The sequence below is a fragment of the Aegilops tauschii genome, chromosome 4 (assembly GCF_002575655.3).
Source record: "Aegilops tauschii subsp. strangulata cultivar AL8/78 chromosome 4, Aet v6.0, whole genome shotgun sequence".
NCBI classification, from domain to species: Eukaryota; Viridiplantae; Streptophyta; class Magnoliopsida; order Poales; family Poaceae; genus Aegilops; species Aegilops tauschii.
The window spans coordinates 99438570-99452376 of NC_053038.3; the positions used below are offsets into that span (position 1 = coordinate 99438570).

General features: G+C 47.0%; 1 protein-coding gene across 1 annotated transcript; it reads left to right on the plus strand.

Moving 5' to 3' along the window:
• The first annotated feature begins 6828 nt into the window (after positions 1-6828).
• LOC109768550 (basic blue protein) lies at positions 6829-7703 on the plus strand. The gene is made up of 2 exons (XM_020327285.3): positions 6829-7156; positions 7250-7703. Exons 1-2 carry the CDS (start codon positions 6943-6945, stop codon positions 7453-7455), a joined length of 420 nt encoding a protein of 139 aa, XP_020182874.1. The 5' UTR covers positions 6829-6942; the 3' UTR covers positions 7456-7703.
• Positions 7704-13807: the final 6104 nt, after the last annotated feature.

The window sequence follows — 13807 nt, forward strand, 5'->3', positions numbered from 1 at the left end:
GAGAAATCAGACAGCACCCCACTTATATTGGCTGTACAACCAGTGACACAAAACGTAGGACCGACTCCAGCAGACTGTACCCATACTTCACTGGCCACACCACTAGCCGCACCACACAGGACCTGCACTCCAGCAAAAGGTATGCCGATTTCAGTTGACATAGCACCAGCCGTACCACAGAAAAATCCCAATCCAGCAAAAAGTACAGCAAGTCCACCGGCCGAAGACCTATCCCAACTGCAGAGACGGTCAATGCAGATTGGAACCCCATTCCAGTTATTCCCAGTTTAAAAGACAATGCTTTCAATGTTGTTAGGGACTACGTGCATATATTCCCATCATGGGAAGATTATAGTGAAGACAAACACCATTTTCACATCTTCTTGTCCCACTTACGTGTAAGTGCTATTATTCATGATGATTATTTTCCAGTTTTCTGCCGATTGAACACATCAATGATTTACATTACATTGTTGTAAGTAGGCGAGGGTCAATCTGGATAGTCATGATGAGCAAAGCTTGCTTGCGCTTTTCAAGGAAGCATTGCAGCAGTGTTGGTGTTACCTAAGGAAATCACACTTTGATGGCAAGTCTATAAACGAATTTCTGGTGAAGTCTCCTGTGCTAAATTTAGAAGACATTGAATGGAGAAACCTTGTTATGCACTGGTCTCGTTCTGAGGATGAGGTACGGTCTATGATATCGCATGACAATTTGAACTTCTACTTTTTCGCATGTGCCTTACGGATCTTTTTTGCAGGAAATCTGCTCGAAAAAGAATTCCGGTTTGAAAAGAACGACAGGATATCGCAAATATGCTGCCCGCTGCTTTGCTCTTGTTAGTACTTGTTGTCCTGTATCACTGTACTTGCATACATACCTGGTTCATTATGTGACAGCAGTATGCATGATAGCTTGCTTATCAATTGTTCGCTCCAAATTATATGATCTGTATGAATGGTTACATTAGTGTAGAATATATCCAATGCCAATGATTTTTTTAGCTCTGCATTGTTCTTGTAAGTACCTGCTGTCCTTTATCAGTGTACTTATATTGACAGGTAGTTGTTCATCTACCATCACTCTGTAGCTTATTTTCCTTTGCCCTCCATTTTCTACACATAAGATCTATATTTACTCTTACCATAAGGTTGGATAACACCGATGGTACTGAAGAAGTTTAGCTCTGCATTGCTCTTGGCTGTACCTTTTGCATGTATCGTTGTACTTACATTTATAGCTACTTGGTTATGTAGCATCACTCTTCATCTTATCTTAAATATTCTCCATTTTTTCTTATATTGTCACATCTATATTTACTCTTAACAAAATGTAGAATAAAGGCAATGCTTATGAAGAAGATTCTGTGGTAAACTTCTTGAATTGCCCCCCATCAGCATGGACAAGGGCTTTATAGAGCCTGCCTTCACCAATAATGTAAGTTTGTCCTTCTCAAGCCTTCAAACTTTGTTGTGTATATTTGGTTAGGCATGACTGCAACCGATGTTTATTTTTGGTGTTTGCATTAAATTGCATGTTTAAAGTTTATTATGTAGTTCATAAACAAAAGTTTGTCGTTCTCAATTTAAGTTTTCAGTTGTACAACCAAGTTCCTTCTTCATATCATGTAAATTAAACTATACATAGCGAGTGATCTTCTTTTGCACTGCATATATGCTTCTGTTCTTGATCCGTAATCCAATGGTGTGGTGAACCTACCCACTACAGCACAATGTCATATTTTGCAATGTCTTAACTATGAACAATGTCATATCATTCTACCATTATTTAAACCGTCTCTTTATTTGCCAATCTGAAATGGGATAAATTGACAGCACACTAACCATTGATACTTATGAGTTCTTGATCTGTAATCGAGTGGTGTCGTGAAGCTACCAACTCCTTCACAATGTCATTTCCTGCCATGTCTTGACCTGAACAATACCATATTGTGTTAATGCAATTTTAAACTGTGTCACTTTATTCTTCAGTAAGAAATGTGATGAATTGTCAGCATTGATACTTTTATGTGCAAAACCTGTCATCTGTCTGCTTGTTTATCTTTCAGAGTGAGGAGGATATAAGTGTTAAACAAGCACAGTCTCATCAGCTTGCTCAGCTGCTTGCGCTGCAGCTCCCCAGCAGGGCTAACCTTTCTTGAACTCTATTGAAGTGTTGTCGGTTTTGTATATTATTTTGTCAGCGTGTTTAGTTGCACCGGTGGCGATCTTTGATGCCCCGTGTATGTAATCAGCTGTCTGCTTGTGCTTTATTATCATAGTGGCAAACTTTGATGCCCAGTGGATGTAATATGCCGTAATTTCTTTATTGTATAGTCTAGGTTTTTTCTTATTCACGATGCTGCAGTTATTTTACTGTATATATATCCTGTCTTCGCAGTAAACCGGCCAAACCGTAAAATTACGATACATAATCGGGCCGTCATGCAATCACGATGTATGATCCGCATCATGGGCCCCGTCATCTTGGTCCGTTAGAAGGCCTAAATGTAAACTGGCCCACTAGTAGATTCAGGCCTTTAATAGGCCGAGTAAACCGCCGGCCCTCTTTTTGTAAGAAAACTCAATGGGCTTTTAGGAGGCTGAGAAGTAGGTTGGGCCTGAAACGTGCCGAACAGCTCACGGGCCGGCAGAAGCCCGAAATGGACCCCGGCCCATGATTGTGCCAATCAAATCACGGGCTTTTAACAGGCCAAAATTGTCTCGGTCCTTGTTTGGCCCAATCAGATTATCGGCTGCGAGCAGGCCGGATGCAAACCGGGCCGTAGTTAGGCCCAACTATATGACGGGCTTTTAACAGGCCGAAATTAATATAGGGCCGAAATGTTAAACGGGCCCTTAACAGGACGAAACTAATATCAGGCTGAATTACTAAATGGGCCTTTAGCAAGTGGGCCCAAAAGCATAGCGTCCAGTTGACAGGCCGAATCTGATATGGGCCATAATTTAGCCCAAAGCCTCTTAAAGGGCCGGACCTGATCTGGGCCGTAATTTGGCCCAGAACATGGTAGGATTTTAACGGGTCGGATCTCATATGGGCCATTGTTAGGCCTGGAACGTGGAAGGCCATTAATGGACCGGATCAAATATGGGCCGACATTTGGCCCAAAACATGGCAGCCAGTTAATGGGCCGGCCTACTAGGGTCCTCAAAATCTTGTGGGCCTACAGCTGGGTCGGCCCATTAATGTCGGCGAAATCTCGTGGGCCTTTAGCTGGGCTGGCCCATTATGGTCCACAAAAATCTTGTGGGCCTTCACCTGGGCCGGCCCATTATGGCCCGCAAAAATCTTTTGGGCCTTTAGCTGGGCCGGCCCATTATGGCCCACAAAATCTTGTGGGCCTTTAGCTGGGCCATCCCATTATGGTCCGCAAAATCTCATGGGCCTTTAGCTGGGCCGGCCCATTATGGTCCGCAAAATCTTGCGGGCCTTTAGTTGGACCGGCCCATTTAAACTTTATGGGCCACTTTTGGGCCGGTCCACGTGTCAACATATCATAGGCGCATCTCGCCCATTGGATGAGTGACACCTGTGCCAACACGGAGCTGACACGTGTTTCCGTCAGCCAATCAGAATTTTACACATGAAAAATCCCCATTGGTCCGGGCTGTTAACGGGTTATCGGATCCAAAACCGGACCTGATAGCTTAACGGCGTTCCGTTATGGTGGATGCCACGTGTCGATCAGCCTTGACGAAAGCACTTCTGTGACACGCGATTTATCGTCATGGAAGTGGACACTTCCGTGATGATAATTTTGGTAATGTCGTGGAACACTTGTATGACAGCACAGGTATGACTATCTTGATTCTGTCATAAAATTGTCATGGATGTACATGCATGACAGAAAACGTGACCTACTGTGACAAACACGTATCATCACGAAAGTATATTTTTTTGTAGTGGACCGAAACGATTCTGCATCTACTACTATTACTCCACACATCGACCGCTATCCAGCATGCATCTAGAGCATTAAGTTCATAAGAACAGAGTAACGCATTAGGCAAGATGACATGATGTTGAGGGATAAACTCAAGCAATATGATATAAACCCCATCTTTTTATCCTCGATGGCAACAATACAATACGTGCCTTGCTGCCCCTGGTGTCACTGGGAAATGACATCGCATGATTGAACCCAAAGCTAAGCACTTCTCCCATTGCAAGAAAAATCAATCTAGTAGGCCAAACCAAACTGATAATTTGAAGAGACTTGCAAAGATATTAAATCATGCATATAAGAATTCAGAGAAGAATCAAATATTGTTCATAGATAATCTTGATCATAAACCCACAATTCATCGGATCTCGACAAACACACTGCAAAAAGAATTACATCGAATATATCTCCAAGAGAATCGAGGAGAACTTTGTATTGAGATCCAAAGAGAGAGAAGAAGTCGTCTAGCTAATAACTATGGACCCGAAGGTCTGTGGTAAACTACTCACACATCATCAGAGAGGCTATGGTGTTGATGTAGAAGCCCTCCGTGATCGATTTACCCTCCGGCGGAGCGCCGGAAAAGGCCCCAAGATGGGATCTCACGGGTACAGAAGGTTGCGGCGGTGGAAATAGGGTTTAGTGGTGCTCTCCGATGTTTTCAGGGTATATGAGTATATATAGGCGAAAGAAGTAGGTCGGTGGAGCCACGAGGGGCCCACGAGGGTGGGGGAGCGCGCCCTCCTACCTCGTGGCCGCCTCGTTGCTTCCTTGACGTCCACTCCAAGTCTCCTGAATTGCGTTTGTTCCAAAAAGATCCTCGCGAAGGTTTCATTCCGTTTGGATTCCGTTTGATATTCCTTTTCTGCGGAACACTGAAATAGGCAAAAAAACAGCAATTTGTACTGGGGCTTCGGTTAATAGGTTAGTCCCCAAAAAAATATAAAAGTGCATAATAAAGCCCATTAACATTCAAAACAGGTAATATAATAGCATGGAACAATAAAAAATTATAGATACGTTGGAGACGTATCAGACCCCCCCCTCCTATTGCATGTCGATGGTCAGAGGAGTGGGCGTAGGTGGCCTAGTTCGAAGGCCAGGTGGTGTTTTTCCAGAAATCGAGCGAGTTCTGTTGGAAGCACCACGTTAAGCAGGACAACAACCTCGTCTTCAAGCTTACAACTTGGGGCTTTAACGTGAACATCTACAACGCCAACTCCTCCACTGCTAAGTCCTATGCCTGCCTTTTCTTTTTCAACTAGCTAGGTAGTACTAATATTGTAAGTAGTGTTTGGTGCTAAACTATATGTTTATATCATAGAACAATGCCCCTGATGAGTTAGAGCACCTACAACTGCATACGACAAATATGACCCCTCATATGTCTGCAAACGCGTTCGGGCGCTTCTGTCTAGTCACCTCTCATTTTACGCTGCGACCGCATACCTCGAATTCATACTAACAATGCAACTCAAAAGCTACATACCACTACATAGATAAACTTAGCCTAAACTACTCATCCTAGGAGATGTAGATAACTCCATGTTGGCAATGCCGTATGGACCTGCCTCCCACAGCTCTGGCTCCTCGTCAGACTCCATGTCCGCGAAGAGTTCCTCGATCTCCGCCTGTGCCTCGCGGAGGTCGCGACGATTTGCCTCCACCTCCAAGAGGATGGGATCAAGGATGGCCTACTGCTCCGCTGCCTTCTTTGCTTGGGCGACCTCGAATTCTCCTAGTGCATGGGGCATGCCGACTCCAGCACCTGGAGGTGCCGGAAAGGCCTCGCTTTCCTCCTCCGGCTCCGCTTCCTTCATGGCCGTGTCTAGTGCCTGCTGCTCCACGTCTTCCTTCTCTTGCTCCGGCTAGTCCAGAGTTAGGCTTGCTGCAATCCGAGTGAAAAGCTTGGGCCCGGATCTCCTCAAGGAGCTCTAACAGGCGCTCTGAAGTGAGCATTGCGTAAGTGGTGAGCCGCTGTCAGGCCATGGCTACAGGCGGACGACAAGCTCCGAGTTGCAAGCGGATGGGTCGTGGCGGCACAGAGGGGAGGGAAATGGGATTATGGCTATGGTTGGGGGTCGCTGTCCGGCTTGAATAGTCAGATTTGGCCACCTCGGACCGTTGGGTTTCGACGAATGTCCACGTACGTCTCACACTTCAGTTCGACGTGGTGGATGTGTCAGACGCGTCTAAACCTCCCAATATCCATTTTAGATATGGTTTAAATATAAAAAGTGTCGGCCAGCCCTGTACGTATAGGACCGATACAAGGGGTGCGGCTGAGCCGAGTTTTTGAGACCGGAACATGGACCGTCTACGACGTGCACGAACGTGCCATACGAGTTCCATTTCTTTGATCCCCCGACGATGGCTCCGTGGATCGTGGATCGTGGATCTGGAATATATATTGGTGGCAGCTCGACAACTTCCAAGGCATCATGGTCAACTTGATCTCTACCTAGCTAGCTAGCGACGACACACAAGTCTGACTTGCGGAGCAATTACTGCACTCGGCAGGAACTGTCGGTGCCCAAGAGTACAAGAAACCAAAAACCCCGCAGACAGGTTTCTTGAACTCCGCCAAACATTGCATTGGCAGACGCAATGCTCATCGATCACATGCGCTCCTCTGTCTTATCCAAACTAAGAAGATTCATCAATTCATTTCCTGGTCCAATCTTAATCGTCAGAAATTGTGTACGTACCGGCCGAATAAGCTCGTCAATAGTCAAAGGATGGATGCTCTGCACAACGTGTCATCACGTGCGATGGATAATGCGTTCGCTCCTCCCCAATAGCAGTTCCAGTTCTCAACTTTCAAACAAGCAGTTCGATTTCCACGTCCACAACGCTACGGACGCGCTATAAAAGGCAACACGGCGAGGGCGCCATTCCTGCGAGCTCAGTCTTAACAAGCAGCAAGAGAGAGTGCAGTACCTGGTCTCTCTAACGACAAGCTTGTGCGCGCGGCAACGATGGCGGCTTGGGGAAGAGGCAATGCAGCTGGCAGTAAGGCGCTTGTCGCCGGCGCCGCGTTCCTGTGCATGGCCGCGGTGCTCCTGGCGGCCACCCCTGCCGCCGAGGCGGGGGCGACGACGTACCTTGTCGGCGACGCCGCCGGGTGGACGCGCAACGTCGACTACGGCGGGTGGCTGGCCGGCAAGATCTTCCGCGCCGGCGACGTGCTCGGTACGTACCTCTGTGCAATGCACGTGCGAGCGAGTAGCCTTGGACGACTTATCCCGATCTGACCATGCCGCGTGCGTATGTATGCATGCGCAGTGTTCAAGTACAACAGCACGTTCCACGACGTGGCGTGGGTGAGCAAGGGCGGGTACAAGAAGTGCGTCGTGTCGCCCAAGGGGTACGCCCCGGTGTACCGCAACGGCTACGACGCGGTCGCGCTGCCCAGGGGCACGCACTACTTCATCTGCGGCGTGCCGGGCCACTGCAGCGCCGGCATGAAGCTCGCCGTCACCGTCTACTGATGATTCGATCGTCGCCCACCTCCGGAGTGCATCGAGTGGCGTTGACTTGGTGGTCGCTTATTGTCCTGCGTCCGGCTGGCGTGTGTAATTTGTGTGTGCTTGCATTGCGATTTGTGAGTTCGGCGTATGCATCACATGGAATCAGTAAACCAGATGTTTTCTCTCGTAATACGCCGATGCTTAAACTTCTCTCGCGTGAGCTTGTCGTCTTTCAAATTTCTAAAGATACTAAGCTCACTTAAAAGGAAGCTCTTTGGTGCATCCATGATCATACCACGCCCTGTTTTCTCCTCCGGAACATGCGCGTGGTGATTAGTATTTTGGTCGCCATTTCTGCATACAAACTCCAACTTAGGCATTGTTTGTATGAAGAAATGACGACCAAAAGACTTGAATCTAAAGTTTCTATGTACCTTCTCCGATTTGGACCACAGTACAAGTTTTTATGTGCCTTCTCAAAATTAAATTTAGTATGAAAACAAATACTTGGATCCTCCTACTTAATTACATTCAATTTATTTTTGTTTTTTTGTTTTTGGTTCATTTTTTTGTTCCTCCTAAAAGATGAGTGCTCGCATACTTATGCTAATAGGATAGCTAGAGAGGCTTCCACACATTTAGTGATTGACTATTTAGTGGTGGGAGAGCGGTCCTATAAAATATTATTTGGGGTTCCACCGAACAAGGAGTGAGGAGCTCTCAATATTTTTGGTGCTCGGCGCGTCCCTTTGAAATGTAATATTTTGACTAGTCTTTTCATTTTCTCCCACAATATTGAACAAGATTAGCTGCTTATGACATACTAGTCGTTTACTATCCCCTCTGTAAACTAATATCAAAGCGTTTAGATCACTAAAGTACTGGTCTAAACACTCTTATATTAGTTTACCGAGGGAGTACTATTTTACTTGTTACGATGAAAACAAAGCATGCTCAATGCTTATGGGAGAAAACAAAAATGGTCAAGTTGAATGCTAACTTTGGAACAAAGTATCATGTGACCCATGCTTTATGACTTGAGAGTTCCACCTATACTTTCTAATTTCTTAGCTAGAATCTTTTTGGCTAATCTTTATACTCACTTTTTTAAAATCTAACCTAACCAAAAATAGTCTAGCATGTACGATTGAATACCTACACTTCACAATCAACACTAGTGGTGTGGACGACCCTATAATGATCTAAAGTAACAAGTATAGTAGAACTAACCCTAACTCTGTTGGGGAACGTAGCATGCAATTTTAAAAATTTCCTACGATCACGCAAGATCTATCTAGGAGATGCATAGCAACGAGAGGGGGAGAGTGTATCCACGTACCCTCGTAAACTGAAAGCGGAAGCGTTAGGTTAACGCGGTTGATGTAGTCGAACGTCTTCGCGATCCAACCTATCAAGTACCGAACGTACGGTACCTCCAAGTTCAGCACACGTTCAGCTCGATGACGTCCCTCGAACTCTTGATCCAGCAAAGTGTCGAGGGAGAGTTTCGTCAGCACGACGGCGTGGTGACGGTCATGGTGATGATCCGCGCAGGGCTTCGCCTAAGCACTACGATGATATGACCGGAGGAGTAAACTGTGGAGGGGGGAACCGCACACGGCTAAGAACAATTGATGTGCTTTGGGGTGCCCCCCTACCCCCGTATATAAAGGAGGAGGGGAGGAGGCCGCCGGCCCTAGGGGGCGCACCATGGGGGGAAACCGAATAGGACTCCAAGTCCTATTCGAACCCCCTTTCTTTCTTACGGAGGGGGAAAGGGGAAGGGAGAGGGAGGAGGAGAAGGAAAGGGGGCGCTGCCCCCTCCCCTTGTCCAATTCGGACTCCCATGGGGGGGGGCAGCCACCCGTTGTGGGCTGCCTCCTCTCTCCCCTATGGCCCATGTAGGCCCAATACTTCCCAAGGGGGTTCCGGTAACCCCTCGGTACTCCAAAAAATACTCGAACCGCTCCGAAACCATTCCGGTGTCCGAATACCATCGTCCAATATATCAATCTTTACCTCTCGACCATTTCGAGACTCCTCGTCATGTCCCTGATCTCATCCGGGACTCCGAACAATCTTCTGTCACCAAAACACATAACTCATAATACAAATCGTCATCGAACGTTAAGAGTGCAGACCCTACAGGTTCGAGAACTATGTAGACATGACCGACACAAATCTCCGATCAATAACCAACAGCGGAACCTGGATGCTCATATTGGTTCCTACATATTCTACGAAGATCTTTATCGGTCAAACTGCAATGACAACATACGTCATTCCCTTTGTCATCGGTATGTTACATGCCCGAGATTCGATCGTCGGTATCCTCATACCTAGTTCAATCTCGTTACCGGCAAGTCTCTTTACTCGTTCCATAATGCATCATCCCGTAACTAACTCATTACTCACATTGCTTGCAAGGCTTATCGTGATGTGCATTACCGAGAGGGCCCAGAGATACATCTCCGATACTTGGAGTGACAAATCCTAATCTCGATCTATGCCAACCCAACAAACACCTTCGGAGACACCTATAGAGCATCTTTATAATCACCCAGTTACGTTGTGACGTTTGATAGCACACAAGGTGTTCCTCCGGTATTCGGGAGTTGCATAATCTCATAGTCAAAGGAATATGTATAAGTCATGAAGAAAGCAATAGCAATAAAACTTAACGATCATTATGCTAAGCTAAAGGATGAGTCGTGTCCATCACATCATTCTCCTAGTGATGTGATCCCGTTCATCAAATGACAACACATGTCTATGGTCGGGAAACTTAACCATCTTTGATTAACGAGCTAGTCAAGTAGAGGCATACTAGGGACACTTTGTTTTGTCTATGTATTCACACATGTATCAAGTTTTCGGTTAATACAATTAAAGCATGAATAATAAACATTTATCATGATATAAGGAAATATAAATAACAACTTTATTATTGCCTCTAGGGCATATTTCCTTCAGTCTCCCACTTGCACTAGAGTCAGTAATCTAGATTACATTGTAATCATTCTAACACGCATGGAGTCTTGGTGCTGATCATGTTTTGCTCGTGCAAGAGGCTTAGTCAACGGGTCTGCAACACTCAGATCCGTATGTATTTTGCAAATCTCTTGATGTGTTTGGTAATCTTGTGAAATCTGGATTCCTTCGCTAAGGAAATTGCTCCAGTATTGTCACAAAAGATTTTCGTTGGACCCGATGCACTAGGTATTACACCTAGATCGGATATGAACTCCTTCATCCAGACTCCTTCATTTGCTGCTTTTGAAGCAGCTATGTACTACGCTTCACACGTAGATCCCGCCACGATGCTCTGCTTGGAACTGCATCAACTGACAGCTCCACCATTCAATATAAATACATATCCGGTTTGCAGCTGAAAGGATCGATATAGTTGACTAGAGGGGGGGGTGAATAGGCAACTAACAATTTTTCTTTCTTTACCAATTTAAACTTTGCATCAAAGTAGGTTGTCTAGATATGCAACTAGGTGAGCAACCTATATGATGCAACAACAATAAGCACACAAGCAAGCAAGAGAAATAGCACAAATAAGCTTGCACAAGTAAAGGCACGAGATAACCAAGAGTGGAGCCGGTGAAGACGAGGATGTGTTACCGAAGTTCCTTCCCTTTGAGAGGAAGTACGTCTCCGTTGGAGCGGTGTGGAGGCACAATGCTCCCCAAGAAGCCACTAGGGCCACCGTATTCTCCTCACGACCTCACACAATGCGAGATGTTGTGATTCCACTATTGGTGCCCTTGGAGGCGGCGACCGAACCTTTACAAACAAGGTTGGGGCAATCTCCACAACTTAATTGGAGGCTCCCAACGACACCACGAAGCTTCACCACAATGGACTATGGCTTCGCGGTGACATCAACCGTCTAGGGTGCTCAAACACCCAAGAGTAACAGGATCCGCAAGGGATTAGTGGGGGGAATCAAATTTCTCTTGGTGGAAGTGTAGATCGGGGCCTTCTCAACCACTCCCGAGCAAATCAACAAGTTTGATTGGCTAGGGAGTGAGATCAGGCGAAAATGGAGCTTGGCGCAACAATGGAGCTTAGAGTTGGAAGAGGTGGTCTACTAGAGGAAGAAGACACCCCTTTTATAGTTGAGAACAAAATCCAACTGTTATCCACCTAACCAGACCGGGACTTGCGGTACTACCGCCCCTGACAAGCGGTACTACCGCACGGCCAAACGGTACTACCGCGAGAGACCGCGGGACTACCGCTGCAATGGCAGGAGCTAGAACAAGCCTGAAGCACAGAGGCTGAGAACAGTACTTCCGCAGGCGCGGTACTACCGCTCCCCCTTGCGGTACTACCGCAAGGCAGGAATGGCCTAGCCTGGGAAGGGCGCGGATGAATAAAAATACATCCGTGCCTACTTCCGCTGAAAATCGGACGATGCAAAAATCCGACACGGTACTACAGCTGGAGGAGCGATACTACCGCGTGGCAGCTGAGCCAGGCCGCGCGCGGTACTACCGCGCACAAGGTGCGGTACTACCGTGGAGGCGCGGATGTAAAAAATTACATCCGCCCCTACTACCGCAATGCAGCGGCACTTGGCCTGGGGGCCACGGTACTACGGCTCCAGAGGAGCGGTACTACCGTGGGCTCCTATGGTACTACCGCGCCGAGGTACGGTACTACCGGAGGTGCCTGCGGTACTACCGCTCCAGGGAGCAATACTACCGCAAGCCCAATATCAGCAACCAAGACATAATGCATAGAGGATAAACAAAGGATGCTCCAAAGCGCAGGGGAAAGGTGGAGACAAGGAAGAAAATGTGTACGTGATGATTCCACCCGAACCTTTCCGACGCGGACCCCCTCTTAATAGTACGGCTTTCCTACGACTCAAATCCACCAAAAAGAAACGTAGAAAAACGCCGTCTTCAATAGTCTTCGAGGGGCACCAAACCGTCTTGTGCCTAGCGATGAAACGTCTGTGAAACTCAAGGCACACGATTAGTCCGCAAAAGCATTGTCATCAATCACCAAAACACCTTAGGGATAAATATGCCCTTACAATCTCCCCCTTTTTGGTGGATTGATGACAATACGGGATTTGCATAGTGGGAAATAAAATTGAGCAAACGCAAACCCCTCCTCTCTAAGATATAGACGGGCTCCCCCTAGATGTGTGCAATCTATTTGGGTGCTTTGGACTGCACAGCACACATAGTAGGATCAACACTCCCCCTATATTTTAGAGACAAGGCATATCTTGCAATAGAAAGACTAATAGTAGACAAGATAGCAAATAGGAGCATAACATAAGTAGCACAAACTAACACTAGACAAGATAGCAAATAGGGGCATAACATAAGTAGCACAATATATCATAAGCTTGCTAAGATAGGATAGAGTGCATATGTCTTACACCATATGAAGGATAAGTCTCAAAGGCGCAACCAAACCAAAGCAAACGAGGTTCAAACGATAAAGCAAACACACCAAACACGACACACGACTCGCAAGCACGCAAATCCCTACACTCTCTCCCCCTTTGGCATCGAGATGCCAAAAAGGCAGAGAGGACACCTACACACAAGGGGTGGCTCAGGCAGAGAAATCGCTCCAACGCTCCCCGTCAGACTCGGTGGTGGGGACGGACTCCTCGATGTCCTCCTCAGAATCAGTCCACTTGTAGCCTTGCTTCGCCATCCATTCTGCCTTCGGGGTGATGTGCTTCTCTGACCCGCTGGATTCTGCCTCACCAAAAACCTTCATGATCCTCTTGTCGCGGCTATGAGCCTCCTTGGAGGCAACGTGAGTCCTGTACTGCCCCTTTGCCTGCATGCAGAACAGAGTCTTCATCTTGTCCTTCAGCTTCTTGGCCCATGAGGGCTCAGAGGAACGATGGGTATACCCAGCAGCACGGTCCTCAGCAACATCCTTTGCCTCAGCCTCCTCCTCATCAACAACCCTCCTAGCAGCAGACGCCTCAGCACGAGTAGTAGTGTTGGCCCACTTGGGCTTGACACGGAGAATGATGGACTCATGCCGAATCCAGTCTGGAGCAAGGAACTCATCATCAGGGAACAGCTTCTCCCAAGTCTTGGAGATCAACAGAAACAGGTACGGTCCATAGATAGGCACCTTGCGGTTGAACACCGCGAACCGAAGCTCACACCACATGATGTGTGAGACATCAAGTGGTTGAGTCCGAGACACACGTGCCTCCTCTCACAGGAGCATCATATCCACCAGATAGGCATGTACCTTGTCCTTGTCGCCAATGCGAGGAAACAAAGAGTTGCGGAAGATGCGATACATGATGTCCAAAAATGGGTTCAGCACCCACGTCGACTTGCCACTGGGAAGCACCTTCTCAACATAGTACTGC